Source organism: Pagrus pagrus, assembly GCF_965226575.1.
Source record: "Pagrus pagrus genome assembly, chromosome: 11".
In the NCBI taxonomy this organism is placed as follows: domain Eukaryota; kingdom Metazoa; phylum Chordata; class Actinopteri; order Spariformes; family Sparidae; genus Pagrus; species Pagrus pagrus.
In genome coordinates this window covers 382,399-397,500 of record NC_140195.1, presented here as the reverse complement: position 1 = coordinate 397,500, position 15,102 = coordinate 382,399, and the positions used below count along the sequence as shown (strand labels likewise).

General features: G+C 37.5%; 1 protein-coding gene across 1 annotated transcript; it reads left to right on the top strand.

The window, feature by feature from the left end:
• Window positions 1-4,755: 4,755 nt before the first annotated feature.
• On the top strand, window positions 4,756-15,087 carry LOC311265030 (uncharacterized protein). The gene is made up of 5 exons (XM_084366311.1): window positions 4,756-4,811; window positions 8,947-9,074; window positions 12,780-12,917; window positions 13,230-13,463; window positions 14,281-15,087. The coding sequence occupies exons 2-5, from the start codon at window positions 8,948-8,950 to the stop codon at window positions 14,553-14,555; spliced, it is 774 nt and encodes a 257-aa protein (XP_084222437.1). The 5' UTR covers window positions 4,756-4,811; window position 8,947; the 3' UTR covers window positions 14,556-15,087.
• The last annotated feature ends 15 nt before the right edge of the window (window positions 15,088-15,102 follow it).

Here is a 15,102-nt window from a genome sequence, read left to right as displayed (position 1 = left end):
AATATTAGCATTTTTAGCAAATATTGGCATTTTAGCTCAATAGCTTCCAGGTCATGTGATCAATTGACTCAAAATCAGTGTGGGATCATGTAACTACACTGGCTGCATGAGATACGCCTCTTGTTTTTACGTTTTACGTCTCTAAATATTTTTTATTAATTTTTATTATTTTTTATTAATTTTTATATGTAAATATTAGCATGTTAGCTCAATAGCTTCCAGGTCGTGTGATCAATTGACTCAAAATCAGTGTGGGATCATGTAACTACACTGGCTGCATGAGATACGCCTCTTGTTTTTACGTTTTACGTCTCTAAATATTTTTTATTAATTTTTATTATTTTTTATTAATTTTTATATGTAAATATTAGCATGCTAGCTCAATAGCTTCCAGGTCTTGTCATCAATTAACTCAAAATCAGTGTGGGATCATGTAACTACACTGGCTGCATGAGATACGCCTCTTGTTTTTACATTTTACGTCTCTAAATATTTTTTATTCATTTTTATTATTTTTTATTCATTTTTATATGTAAATATTAGCATGTTCGCTCAATAGCTTCCAGGTCATGTGATCAATTGACTCACATTTTACGTCTCTAAATATTTTTTATTCATTTTTATTATTTTTTATTCATTTTTATATGTAAATATTAGCATGTTCGCTCAATAGCTTCCAGGTCATGTGATCAATTGACTCAAAATCATGTTGGGATCATGTATCTACACTGGCTGCATGAGATACGCCTCTTGTTTTTACATTTTACATCTTTTCATGTTTTTTATTATTTTTTATTAATTTTTATATGTAAATATTAGCATGTTAGCTCAATAGCTTCCAGGTCATGTGATCAATTGACCCCAAATCATGTTGGGATCATGTAACTACACTGGCTGCATGAGATACGCCCCTTGTTTTTACATTTTACATCTATTCATAATTTTTATTAATTTTTATTAGCAAATATTAGCATTTTTAGCAAATATTAGCATGTTAGCTCAATAGCTTCCAGGTCATGTCATCAATTGACTCAAAATCATGTTGGGATCATGTAACTACACTGGCTGCATGAGATACGCCTCGTTTTTACGTTTTACGTCTCTAAATATTTTTTATTATTTTTTATTAATTTTTATATGTAAATATTAGCATGTTAGCTCAATAGCTTCCAGGTCATGTGATCAATTGACTCAAAATCATGTTGGGATCATGTAACTACACTGGCTGCATGAGTCATGGGTCACCAGACACCTTGTCAAAAGCTTTTGCCTCTGATATACATATGTATCATGACCAGACGCACAAAATACCCCTCGGCACCGAAACCCTCAGTCCAACAGGAAGTCGGCCACTTTGGTTCACAGCGGCCATTTTGTCAAACTTGAAGCCCTGCCTCCTACATGCACATACACTAATGAATTTCGGCACGCATAAGTATCGTGACCAAACGCACAAAAAAGCCTCTTGGACCCCCAACCTCAGTCCAACGGGAAGTTTGCCATTTTGGTTCAAAGTTGAGATGTTGCCGCCATTTCCACCCATTTCCATGGCTCGTACTTTAATTAACTTGCCCTACAGATTTAACGCCACAGACTTCACAGTCACTAAGACTCATCCTCATACCTTGATGATGAAGAGTTGTAAAAAGCTTTCGCCTACGTTATTCCTGGTGGGCATGACAGTCTGAACTTTCAATGCTTGGCCACTGACAGAGCCATGTCAACGTGTGGTGTGTGTTGGACACAAACTGTCCACTAGGTGGCTACGTTGTGTTGTGGGTCAGCCTGATATCAATCAATCAGACGCCATTTATATCGCACATTTAATACAAATACAATGTAGCACAAAGAGCTTCACACAATAAAAGCAAGCACAACAAAACAGAAGTGAAACCAAAAGACACACACACACACACACACACACTTTCTCTCACAGATAACACATACATGCATTTCTGACAGAAGCTCACTGAGGCGCTATCTTTCGCTCAGCTATGTGCTGTGACGACAAACATCATCCAGTTTACATGACATTCACAGGCTGTTTTCTCCAAATCATACATTACAACATGACATATAATTGATGGGTGAGCTCTCGGGCCACATAGTGGACAGACTCGCCCTCTGCGTCTGCCCTCCGACGGCGCCACGGCCCGACGTACGTGGGGGGGCGAGGGCCCGTTCATCGCTGCTTGCAGTTTTGATTTATTATTAGGCCTATTGTATCTGTAAGGATTGTTTATTATTATTCTCCTTCTTCCTTCCAGTCGACTGCATATTTGGCGTCCTGAACATACCCCAAAACTCACCAAACTCGGAACATACGTCACATCTGCGCGCCCACAACTAAGTTCAACATGATTGGGGGTGGGTGTGGCCAGGGGACTCCATAGCGCCACCTAATGTCGTTGTTTCCCCGTGACAACTTTCTAGGATCGTCGTGAAATTCACAGGAGTCATGGGTCTCAAGGATTTAGGCAGGAATGATTTTTGTCGGAATTTTTGCTGCAACAGGAAGTCAGCCATCTTGAATGGCGTGCGGCGATTTTCATTTTTCCGACGCTGTTTTCGGGACTTTAGGATGTTCGCAGACTCACCTAATTTGGCATGTAGCTCCTTACCCATGAGTACGTTAATTCGTTACCACAACTGCCCTCATGCGCAGCACGATAGCTCAGTAGCGCCCCCTAACGCCCCCCTTATGGCTTTTCCCATTCTTTTTTTTTCATGTTTTTGCCTCATACTTTATTTAACTAGTCCGACAGATTTAACGCTACAGACTTCACACTCACTAAGTATCATCCTGAGACCTTCAACAGCCTGTGTTGTGCCTGGTGGGCGTGGCGGTGTGGTCAATTTCGATCCTTTGCCATCAAGCAGGAAGTCCTTATAACTTCAACATACAATTTCCCATCGACACCAAATTGCTAACACATGTAGAGGGGCTGGCCCTGAATACGTCTCTGCATCAATACTGTGTCATATCTATAGCGCCACCCACAGGACACAGGAATTCCCTGAAGATGTCACTGTTGTGTTTTCAATGACACGGATCCCATTTAGGTCGGAACCTTTCCACAGACAACGGACAAACACACATCTGGACACACAGGACCCAATGTACGTGGGGGGCGAGGGCCTGTTCATCACTGCTTGCAGTTTTAATTGTGTTTATTTTTCTCTTTTTAAACTTTGAACAGTGACTTCACACACAGTGAACACATCAGTGTTTGTTTGTTCTCAGTTCAGGAACATGAAGTCATGATACAGTCAATCATTACAGACAGAAATATGTTATATGAGTTACAAAATATAACAATATATAAACAGTATAAGTCACATCATACGTGAAATGCAACAATATATTATATAATGACATAACATTATATAATATAGTATAACATAACATATTATATAATATACCATAACATAATATAACAGAACATAATATATTATATAATAAAACAACATAACATAACATAATATAAAATAACATAACATAACAATATATTATATAATATAATGTAACAACATAACATAATATAACATAATATAATATAACATAACATAATATTACATAATATAAGATAACATAACATAATATAATATAATATAACATAACATAATATTACATAATATAACATAACATAACATAATGTATTATATAATAAAGCAACATAACATAACATAATATAACAACATAACATAATATAACATAATATAATATAACATAACATAACATAATATTACATAATATAAGATAAGATAACATAATATATGATATAATATAATATAACATAACATAATATAATATAATATAACGTAATATAGCATAACATAACATAACATAATGTAATATAACATAATATAAGATAACATAAAATAACATAATATAACACAATATAACATAAAATAACATAATATAAGATAACATAACATAACATAATATATGATATAATATAATATAACATAACATAACATAATATAATATAACATAATATAACGTAATATAACATAACATAACATAATGTAAAATAACATAATATTACACAATATAACATAAAATAACATAATATAACATAATATAATATAACACAACATAATATTACATAATATAATATAATATAACATAATATGATATAACAATTTAACATAATATAATATAACATAACATAATATATTATATAATATAATATAACATAACATAATATAATATAATTTAATATAACATAATGTAATACTATATAACATAACATAAAATAATGTTATATAATTTAATATAACATAATGTAATATTATATAACATAACATAATATATAATATAATATTTCGTCACATGAAATGAATGATCTCTGAATAAATATTGCGCTGCTTAGTTCTCAGAGAGTCCAGCAGGTGGCAGCAGCGACCCACTCAAGCAGATCCACACTGTCATCTTCTTCTTCTCGTCTTTGTCTCTAACAGTTTGATGAGTTACTTTAATCTCACTGAGGCTCCAAACAGATTCAATAACATCAATAAAATATATTGATATACAACATGACGTCACAATGTTTTCTTTTCATTTCTCACAATTATCCCGCTGTTATTATTATTGGTAGTAGTAGTAGTAGTGGTGTGTGTGTGTGTGTGTGTGTGTGTGCTGCTCTTCAGAGGAAACGGAGGAGGAGGCGGTCACACGCATGCGCGCGCTTCAGAGGCAGCGGCGAACTGTTTATTGAGAAAAGTGTAAAGTGAGAAACGACTGAGAGGAAGAAAGAAAAAAGAAAGAAAGAAAGAAAGAAAGAAGACAGAAGAGTCTCAGGCTGAAGGTGAGACACATTTTTCTTTCTTTTCTTTAATTTATTAGTTGAGATCAAACTTCATAATGTTGACATGATTCAGAGTGCAGGTTCAGAACATGATCCTCAGGTTCTCCTCAGGTTCTCCTCAGGTTTATGTTCAGTGTGATCCCTCATCATCTTCTGTAATGTTGACACCTTCACACACTCAGTGAAGCTGATGATCAGACAGAATGTAACGAGTAACCACATGTACTCAGATACTTTACTTCAGTAAAAGTACTAATACTGCACTGAGGAGACACCACTACAAGTACAGTACATGTACTCACAGTACTGTGAGTGGTGGTTCTGATGTGTGTGGATGAATATTCCTGCTGCATTAATGCATCATTTTACTGCTGCACATGTTTAAAGGAGCTCTGTGTGACAATCTTAATATTTACAATATTAATGAGGTTATAACACAAACTCTCCATCAGTGAATAAACCAGCTGTTCTCAGAGGACAATAAGGTCCTAGAACACTGTTTGAAGGTAAAAAGGTGGCAGAGTCCGCCACATACAAACAAAGTAAAACAGTATAACCTGTGTTGTCCCTTAAAAATCAATTTGTTTATTCAGTCATGAAAACAAGAGAGAGTCTGTTTGTTTAGTTTGTTTAACATTTCTTCACCTAAACTACAGACTGCTCCTTTAATGTTGAGATCAATTTAACTCATTTATATCATCAACGTGGGTTAGGGTTAGGGCATTTCTATAAGATCATCATCATGTTCTATATGATCATCATGTTCTACAAGATCATCATCATGTTCTATATCATCATCATGTTCTACAAGATCATCATCATGTTCTATATGATCATCATCATGTTCTATAAGATCATCATGTTCTATATGATCATCATGTTGTATAAGATCATCATGTTCTATAAGATCATCATGTTCTATATGATCATCATCATGTTCTATAAGATCATCATGTTCTTTATGATGATCATCATCATGTTCTATAAGATCATCATCATGTTCTATATCATCATCATGTTCTATAAGATCATCATCATGTTCTATATCATCATCATGTTCTATAACATCATCATGTTCTATATGATCATCATCATGTTCTATAAGATCATCATCATGTTCTATATCATCATCATGTTCTATAAGATCATCATGTTCTATATCATCATCATGTTCTTTATGATCATCATCATGTTCTATAAGATCATCATCGTGTTCTATATGATCATCATCATGTTCTATATGATCATCATCATGTTCTATAAGATCATCATCATGTTCTTTATGATGATCATCATCATGTTCTATAAGATCATCATGTTCTATATCATCATCATGTTCTTTATGATCATCATCATGTTCTATAAGATCATCATCGTGTTCTATAAGATCATCATCGTGTTCTATATGATCATCATGTTCTATAAGATCATCATCATGTTCTATATGATCATCATCATGTTCTATAAGATCATCATCATGTTCTATATGATCATCATGTTCTATAAGATCATCATCATCTTCTATAAGATCATCATCATGTTCTATATCATCATCATGTTCTATAAGATCATCATGTTCTATAAGATCATCATCATGTTCTATATGATCATCATGTTCTATAAGATCATCATGTTCTATATCATCATCGTGTTCTATAAGATCATCATGTTCTATAAGATCATCATCATGTTCTATAAGATCATCATCATGTTCTATATCATCATCATGTTCTATAAGATCATCATGTTCTATAAGATCATCATCATGTTCTATATCATCATCATGTTCTATAAGATCATCATCATGTTCTATATCATCATCATGTTCTATAAGATCATCATGTTCAATATCATCATCATCATGTTCTATAAGATCATCATGTTCTATAAGATCATCATCATGTTCAATATCATCATCATCATGTTCTATAAGATCATCATGTTCTATAAGATCATCATGTTCTATATGATCATCATCATGTTCTATAAGCTCATCATGTTCTATATGATCATCATCATGTTCTATATGACTTCATCATGTTCTATAAGATCATCATCATGTTCTATATGATCATCATCATGTTCTATAAGATCATCATCATGTTCTATATGATCATCATCATGTTCTATAAGATCATCATGTTCTATAAGATCATCATCATGTTCTATATGATCATCATCATGTTCTATAAGGTCATCATGTTCTATAGGATCATCATGTTCTATATGATCATCATCATGTTCGATAAGGTCATCATGTTCTATAGGATCATCATGTTCTATAAGATCATCATCATGTTCTATATGATTATCATCATGTTCAATAAGATCATCATCATGTTCTATAAGATCATCATGTTCTATAAGATCATCATCGTGTTCTATAAGATCATCATGTTCTATATGATCATCATCATCATGTTCTATAAGATCATCATGCTCTATAAGATCATCATCATGTTCTATATGATCATCATCATGTTCTATAAGATCACCATGTTCTATATGATCATCATGTTCTATAAGATCATCATGTTCTATATGATCATCATCATGTTCTATAAGATCATCATCATGTTCTATATGATCATCATCATCATGTTCTATAAGGTCATCATGTTCTATAAGATCATCATGTTCTATATGATCATCATCATGTTCTATAAGGTCATCATGTTCTATAAGATCATCATGTTCTATATGATCATCATCATGTTTGATAAGATCACCATGTTCTATATGATCATCATGTTCTATATGATCATCATCATGTTCTATAAGATCATCATGTTCTATAAGATCATCATCATGTTCTATAAGGTCATCATGTTCTATAAGATCATCATGTTCTATATGATCATCATCATGTTCGATAAGATCATCATCATGTTCGATAAGATCATCACCATGTTCTATAAGATCATCATCATGTTCTATAAGATCATCATGTTCTATATGATCATCATCATGTTCTATAAGATCATCATGTTCTATAAGGTCATCGTCATGTTCTATATGATCATGTTCTATAAGATCATCATCATGTTCTATATGATCATCATGTTCTATAAGGTCATCGTCATGTTCTATATGATCATGTTCTATAAGATCATCATCATGTTCTATATGATCATCATCATGTTCTATAAGATCATCATGTTCTATATGATCATCATCATGTTCTATAAGATCATCATCATGTTCGATAAGATCATCACCATGTTCTATAAGATCATCATCATGTTCTATAAGATCATCACCATGTTCTATAAGATCATCATCATGTTCTATAAGATCATCACCATGTTCTATAATATCATCATCATGTTCTATAAGATCATCATCATGTTCGATAAGATCATCACCATGTTCTATAAGATCATCATCATGTTCTATAAGATCATCACCATGTTCTATAAGATCATCATCATGTTCTATAAGATCATCACCATGTTCTATAAGATCATCACCATGTTCTATAAGATCATCATCATGTTCTATAAGATCATCACCATGTTCTATAAGATCATCATCATGTTCTATAAGATCATCATCATGTTCGATAAGATCATCACCATGTTCTATAAGATCATCATCATGTTCTATAAGATCATCACCATGTTCTATAAGATCATCATCATGTTCGATAAGATCATCACCATGTTCTATAAGATCATCACCATGTTCTATAAGATCATCATCATGTTCTATAAGATCATCATCATGTTCGATAAGATCATCACCATGTTCGATAAGATCATCACCATGTTCTATAAGATCATCATGTTCTATAAGATCATCACCATGTTCGATAAGATCATCACCATGTTCTATAAGATCATCACCATGTTCTATAAGATCATCATCATGTTCTCTATAATAATGAGACAACAGAGATTATTCTTTTTGTTTACTCTTTAAAATTCCATATTTTTCATTGTTTTTAAATGTTTGTTCATATTTAAGCTTCAATCTTCTCTCGTGTTTACAAACAAAACCCTGAGCTCAGTTTAATTGATGATTATTATTATTATTATTGTTATTGTTGTTGTTGTTGCTAATGTTAATGTTATTAATATTGTTGTTGTTGTTGTCTTGTTATCTGATTGTTGTTATGTTGTCATTGCTTTGGCAGGATGGATGTGACATCACACTGCAGTGGCTGTGACATCACTGAGAGCGGAGCCAATAAGAAACAACTCCTATCAGAATGCATCTCAAGCCAGCCAACAGCCAATGGGACACTCCCACATCACAGCACAGGTGAGCCGGAGTCTGTAACTTCCTGATGTCAGACGATGACATCAAAGGACTGATGACATCATATTAACATTTAGGGCACAGACGCTTTTGTCCAAAGCGACTTACAGTAATTCATTCATTCATACACTGATGTCAGTGGCTGCCATGCGAGCTGCAGAGCAGCACATCAGGAGCAGTTTGGGGTTCAGTATGCAAGGACACTTTGACATGCAGACTAGGGGAATCGAACCAGCAACTAGAGCCCGACCGATATATCGGCTGGCCGATATTATCGGCCGATATTAGGCATTTTCCAAACTATCGATATCGGCATTTATAATGGCCGATAAATGAATATTTAAAAAATAAAATAAAAACGGATGAAACACCCTTCAACCATGTTAGTGTTGGCGTTGCATAGTTTGTCCACCAGAGGACGCTCTACAACGTCCCTGTTGGCAACACTCGTGTTTAGAACGCCACAAACCCGACAACCAGCTGATCCAGCCAGAGTCGGGCAGAGTGAACCAGGTATCCACGACTGAGATCATCGTTGAAGTGTGTTCATTGTAAGATGGCAATTGTCACGAGAAATACATTGCTTGATTAACAATTAAAAGAACAACCCCCTCAATTCTCTTAACTATGACAAAATTTGTGACTACCATGTCCAGTTTTGCTGCTGTTACGCGTAAGCCGAGAGTGAAACTGACTTAGCTAGTTACTCTGTACTGTTGTGACAATAAAACAAACAAGTTTATTTTTAAACTGCATTATCATATTATTTCAGTGAGGACTCATAAATAACTACAAATAACTACTGTTACGGAAATCTGATTATGTTTCTGTTACGTGTTTCTGGATTTATCTTTTTTATATATACAGTCATGGAAAAAATTATTAGACCACCCTTGTTTTCTTCAATTTCTTGTTCATTTTAATGCCTGGTACCACTAAAGGTACATTTGTTTGGACAAATATAATGATAACAACAAAAATAGCTCATAAGAGTTTAATTGAAGAGCTGATATCTAGCCATTTTCCATGGTTTTCTTGATAATAACCAAAATCACTTAAGTTCTTACATCAATAGCTATGGCACTGTACTGCAAAAAACAGTGCTTTTAGGCATTCCATGTTTTCTTTTCTGTCTCTGTTAGTCACATGATACACACAGGACTTAATACTTGATTGCATAACCATTGTTTTTGATGACTGCAGCCATGCGTCTTGGCATGCTCTCCACCAGCTTCTGACATTGTTCTGCTGTCACAGCAGCCCATTCCTGTTGCACAAATTCAAACAAATTTGCTTTGTTTTTGGGCTTGTGGTTCTCCATTTTGAGTTTGAGGATTTTCCACAGGTTTTCCATTGGATTTAGATCTGGTGATTGAGCAGGCCAAGGCATGGTTCGAATGTTCTGGTTCTCCATCCAGGTTTTAACTGACCTTGCCGTGTGGCAAGGGGCATTGTCTTGTTGGAAAATCCAGTCATTCGAGGCAGGAAAGAGTTTTCCAGCTGATGGAAGAAGACTGTTTTCAAGAGTAGCCCTGTACATGACCTGGTTCATTCGCCCTTCACACAATTGCTTTTGCCCTGTTCCACCCATACTGAAACAACCCCAGATCATCACTGATCCACCCCCATGTTTTACTGTAGGGGCAAGACAGTCTGGTTTGTAGGCTTCTCCAGGCCTCCTCCTAACCACTAAGTTGGCTGGAGTGGGCATCAACTCAAAATTGGATTCATCACTGAAGAGAACCTTAGCCCATTCATCGACAGTCCAATCCTTGTGATCCCTAGCAAAGAGTAACCGGGTCTTCCGCTGCCTTTCGTTGATGAAGGGCTTCTTCCGTGCCCTGTGTGACTTCAGACCAGCTTCAAGAAGTCGGTTTCGAACTGTCCTTGCCGAACAAGTCACATTTCTCGACAGTGCCCACTCATTTTTAAGGTCCCTGGAGGTCTGACGACGATTCCTGACACAGGAACGGATGAGTGCACGGTCATCTCGTGGGGTAGAAAGACGTTTCCTGCCTCGACCAGCTAGCAATTTGGTAGTACCATGTTCGGCTTGTTTTTTCTTGGTGTAATGAACGGCTGTCTTGGAGATCTTCAGTTTTTTGGCTACCTGTCTCTCACTCATGCCACTTTCCAGCAGTGCCAAGATGGCTGCCTTTGTGGCTTCACATAATTCTTTTGTTTTAGGCATTATGTGAGAGCTGACAACTTCTGAGTTGTGCTACGGCTTGAATGTAAGCAGGAAACCACTCCAGGCCTTTGCATGTGCAGTGCTGCTTATGACATGAAATGGCCTCTTATATACCCTGGGAATACAATTCAGCTTAAGCATGCCAAATAGGACATAAAGTATTATGTAATCAGCTGCATTTTTTGTCGTGTTCATTGTATTCTTCAGGTAATATACCTTTAGTGGTACCAGGCATTAAAATGAACAAGAAATTGAAGAAAACAAGGGTGGTCTAATAATTTTTTCCATGACTGTATATCGGCCGATATATCGGAATATCGGATTTTTAAATCACCAAATATTTGTATCGGTATCGGCCTTAAAAATTCTTTATCGGTCGGGCTCTACCAGCAACCTTCCGATAACAAGACACTGGCTCCCGCACAGATCAGAACACTGACTCACAGGTTTCATCCTGCGTGGTTCAGGTTTGGCTCAGTTTAAAGATTTCCTGGTGATGGTTCAGCAAAGATCTCAGTCCTGGTCCAAAGTGACATCTGTGAAATATAAAATGTGTTTTATATGTTGTTGTACATTATCGTTAGCTTCACCTCAGACCTGATCAGAACTTCTTCATCCTGAAGTCCACCTGTCACATTTCCCTCCTACAGAACAGAACCACTTTAGTATGTTTGATAATCACCTCACCGGAGACGTTAGCCAGTAGCTAGCCTAGCTGCTAACCGTAATGACACTCTGGCTGTGTCCAAATTCAGGGGCTGCAGCCTTTGCGGTCCAGGAGGGCCGGGTCTTTCGGACAGGTCTTTGAATGCCTCGTCCATCATTGTTAAATGGGACGGTCTAGCCTTCGGACTGTTTCCTGGTTGCCTCACCAGATGTTCCCGCCCCTTACCCTTACGTCACGATTGTGAATGAACAGATGCATTAAAGTCTGTTTTGGTTCAAATCTATCAAACGTGTACATTTATTTGTGTGTGTACAAAAATTAATGACAAAATGTGTCAAATCTAAATTGAATCATCAACATTACAAAATAAACATTAACCCATCGGTGAATAACAACTATATTTACCACAGCATCACCAGCGTCACGTATTTTAACTGAAAGTTAACATCTGGAGGTTTTATAGTCCCCTGAAGTTTAACATATCTGGCGTTGGATGTTCAAAGGACTTAAACCGAGTATAAACCCATTACTTAAATTTGAATGTCATGTCTGCGCCACTTGATGTCGCCATTTTCTCTTGCTTCCTCTTCTGTTTCGGGACTGAGCAGCGGTGCGCAAAGGATCTTGGGATATAAGAGGCCGCAAAGGATAGTAGCGGTGCGTCCTCCAAAAAGAGGGAAGGGCAGGCTGCGTTTGAAGGAGCCTTCCAATTTGGACAGCCTTCGCGCAGCGTTGTGACGTAATTGGCCTTCAAATGCGCCCTTCGTGGGCTGCAGCCCCTGAATTTGGACACAGCCACCGATTCCAAGACGGCTGCCTTGTTCTGACATTTGAAATCCTCTTCCTGCAGAGGAGGCCCCTCCCCCTCTCTCTGATAGGTCAGAGGACGGTGACAGCGGTGATGACTCTCTGATGGACAGCTCGTCCACTAACGACGTCTCTCGCCTCCTGCCTGCTCAGCCCGCCTCTGCACTGTGGAAACAGAAAGGTGACACCTGAAGTGATCCAGCTTCATGTACCTGACACTGACATCATCAGTCTGATGTCATCAGTCGGATGCTGCTGCTGCTGTTAATTTTGTACAATATCATTTTATATGTGGATACAGGTCTATTCTATTTCTTACCTTTTAATTTATATTGTTAATTTTATTGTTATATATATATATAATTTTTTTGTAATATTCTGTCCTTTGGCTGCTGTGGCAAAGAAATTTTCCCACTGTGGGACAATAAAGGAATACTGATTCTGATTCTGATCAGTCTGACATCATCTCTGACATCATCTCTCTGTCTCTCAGGTGTGGACAGCTCATCAGGGTCTCCTCCTCCCATCTGCACTCCTCCATCTTCCTCCCTCACCTCTCCTCCTCCTCCTCCGTCTCGGTCGTCCACCTGTAACAGACACAGCTGCAGCCTTCCTCATCACCATCGTCATCACCAGCCCAGCACCAATCAGAAGCGTCTCTCCTCCACTAAAAGCAGCGCCTCCTTAAAGACAGACGCCGCCCACATCAAGGAAGTCGCTGGAGATGGTGAGCCAATCAAACACCGTCTCCAAAATGTTTGTCCTGAGGGTGGAGCTAGAGAGATATGATGGGATTATTAACCTGACTGTAGTGGTACATGCGTAACCTGACTCAACTAAAGTTGGTAGATGTGTGTTTATTTACTGTAAAGTGAACACACATCATGTCCTCAGTGTTTTCAGTCAGGATCAGTGTGGACACGGTCACAGACCTCTGACCAGCTTCACTGTCTCAGTTCAGTGTGTCAACAGCTGCATCAGTCTGATGTCCTGCTGTCTCCTCACTGACACACCAGCTTCAGAGAGACAGGCAGACAGACAGGCAGACAGACAGGCAGGCAGACAGACAGACAGGCAGACAGGCAGGCAGGCAGGCAGACAGGCAGACAGACAGACAGGCAGACAGGCAGGCAGGCAGGCAGACAGAGAGTTTTAGTATTTCAGTCTGACAGGAAGCAGAACACTGAACACTCCAGTTTAACTTATCAGTTGAACACCTTCGACATGGAGGTCTGCTTATCTCTGCTGAACACACACACACACACACACACACACACACACACACACACACACACACACTGATAACTCCTCCCAGCATCAGTTGGTTTCTACCAACAAACACCCACTTGTTGTTTTTCTTTTTAAGAATATGATTCAACAACTGATTCAACACAGACACAAAATAACAATATGATGATGAGACAGAGACAGTGTATACACTGTCTCTGTCTCCTGGCCTGTCTGTCCTGACTGTCTCTGTCTCTACAGACTGTCGTGTTCATTGTCTCCTGGCCTGTCTGTCCTGACTGTCTCTGTCTCTACAGACTGTCTTGTTCATTGTCTCCTGGCCTGTCTGTTCTGCGAGATGTTGTCCATGTGTTCGGCGTTGGGGGAGTGTCTGGCGTGTGGAGTGGGCGGGGCCGGCTGTTGCGACTCTGCGGTTGGCTGCTGCTGTTGCCTGGAAGCAGCGGGGGAGGCGGCCTGTACAGAGGAGGCGTGTCAGGCTGTGTTGGATTGTGGGATACTGGAGGACTGCTGCGGCTCGTCGGACTGTTTGGAGATCTGTCTGGAGTGCTGCTCCATCTGCTTCCCCACATAGAGCAGCCAATCAGAGAGGGACTACAGGATGATGTCAGAGCAGTGGAAGCACTCACTGACAGTCACCTGTCTGTCTGTCCGTCTGTCACCTGTCTGTCTGTCACCTGTCTGTCTGTCTGTCTGTCACATTTTATTGTGTTAATTGTGTTGCAACTGTTGAAGATGGAGATTACTTTGATTACTTTATAAATTTAATCTGTAATAATCAATCATTATTTATGAGCTGATTCATATTTAGCATCATTAATCTGAATGTACAAAGTAGATAGATAGATATACTTTATTGATCCCAAGCTGGGAAATTAAAGTGTAGCAGCAGCATTACACACCGAGACAATGACAACACAAAGAAATAAAAAGAACAACCTAGACATATTAACATAGCAATATAAAATGTAATATAAAAAATGTATACATATAAAAAATATGTATAAAAATGTGTAAGTAAGCAGTATTGATTGTAGTGCAAAATAAAATCTAAGGTGCAGAACAGTGTAAAAACATAAAGTGCGTAGAGACTGTATGTTATGACCAGAGTTCTAGCTGTT

Bases quoted from the DNA above. Each gene is read 5' to 3' on its own strand.
- LOC311265030 (XM_084366311.1), top strand. From the start codon at position 8,948: ATGGATGTGACATCACACTGCAGTGGCTGTGACATCACTGAGAGCGGA. The intron at 9,075-12,779 runs GTGAGCCGGAGT...CTCTTCCTGCAG, and splicing joins ACTCCCACATCACAGCACAG to AGGAGGCCCCTCCCCCTCTC. The intron at 13,464-14,280 runs GTGAGCCAATCA...CTGTCTCTACAG, and splicing joins CAAGGAAGTCGCTGGAGATG to ACTGTCTTGTTCATTGTCTC.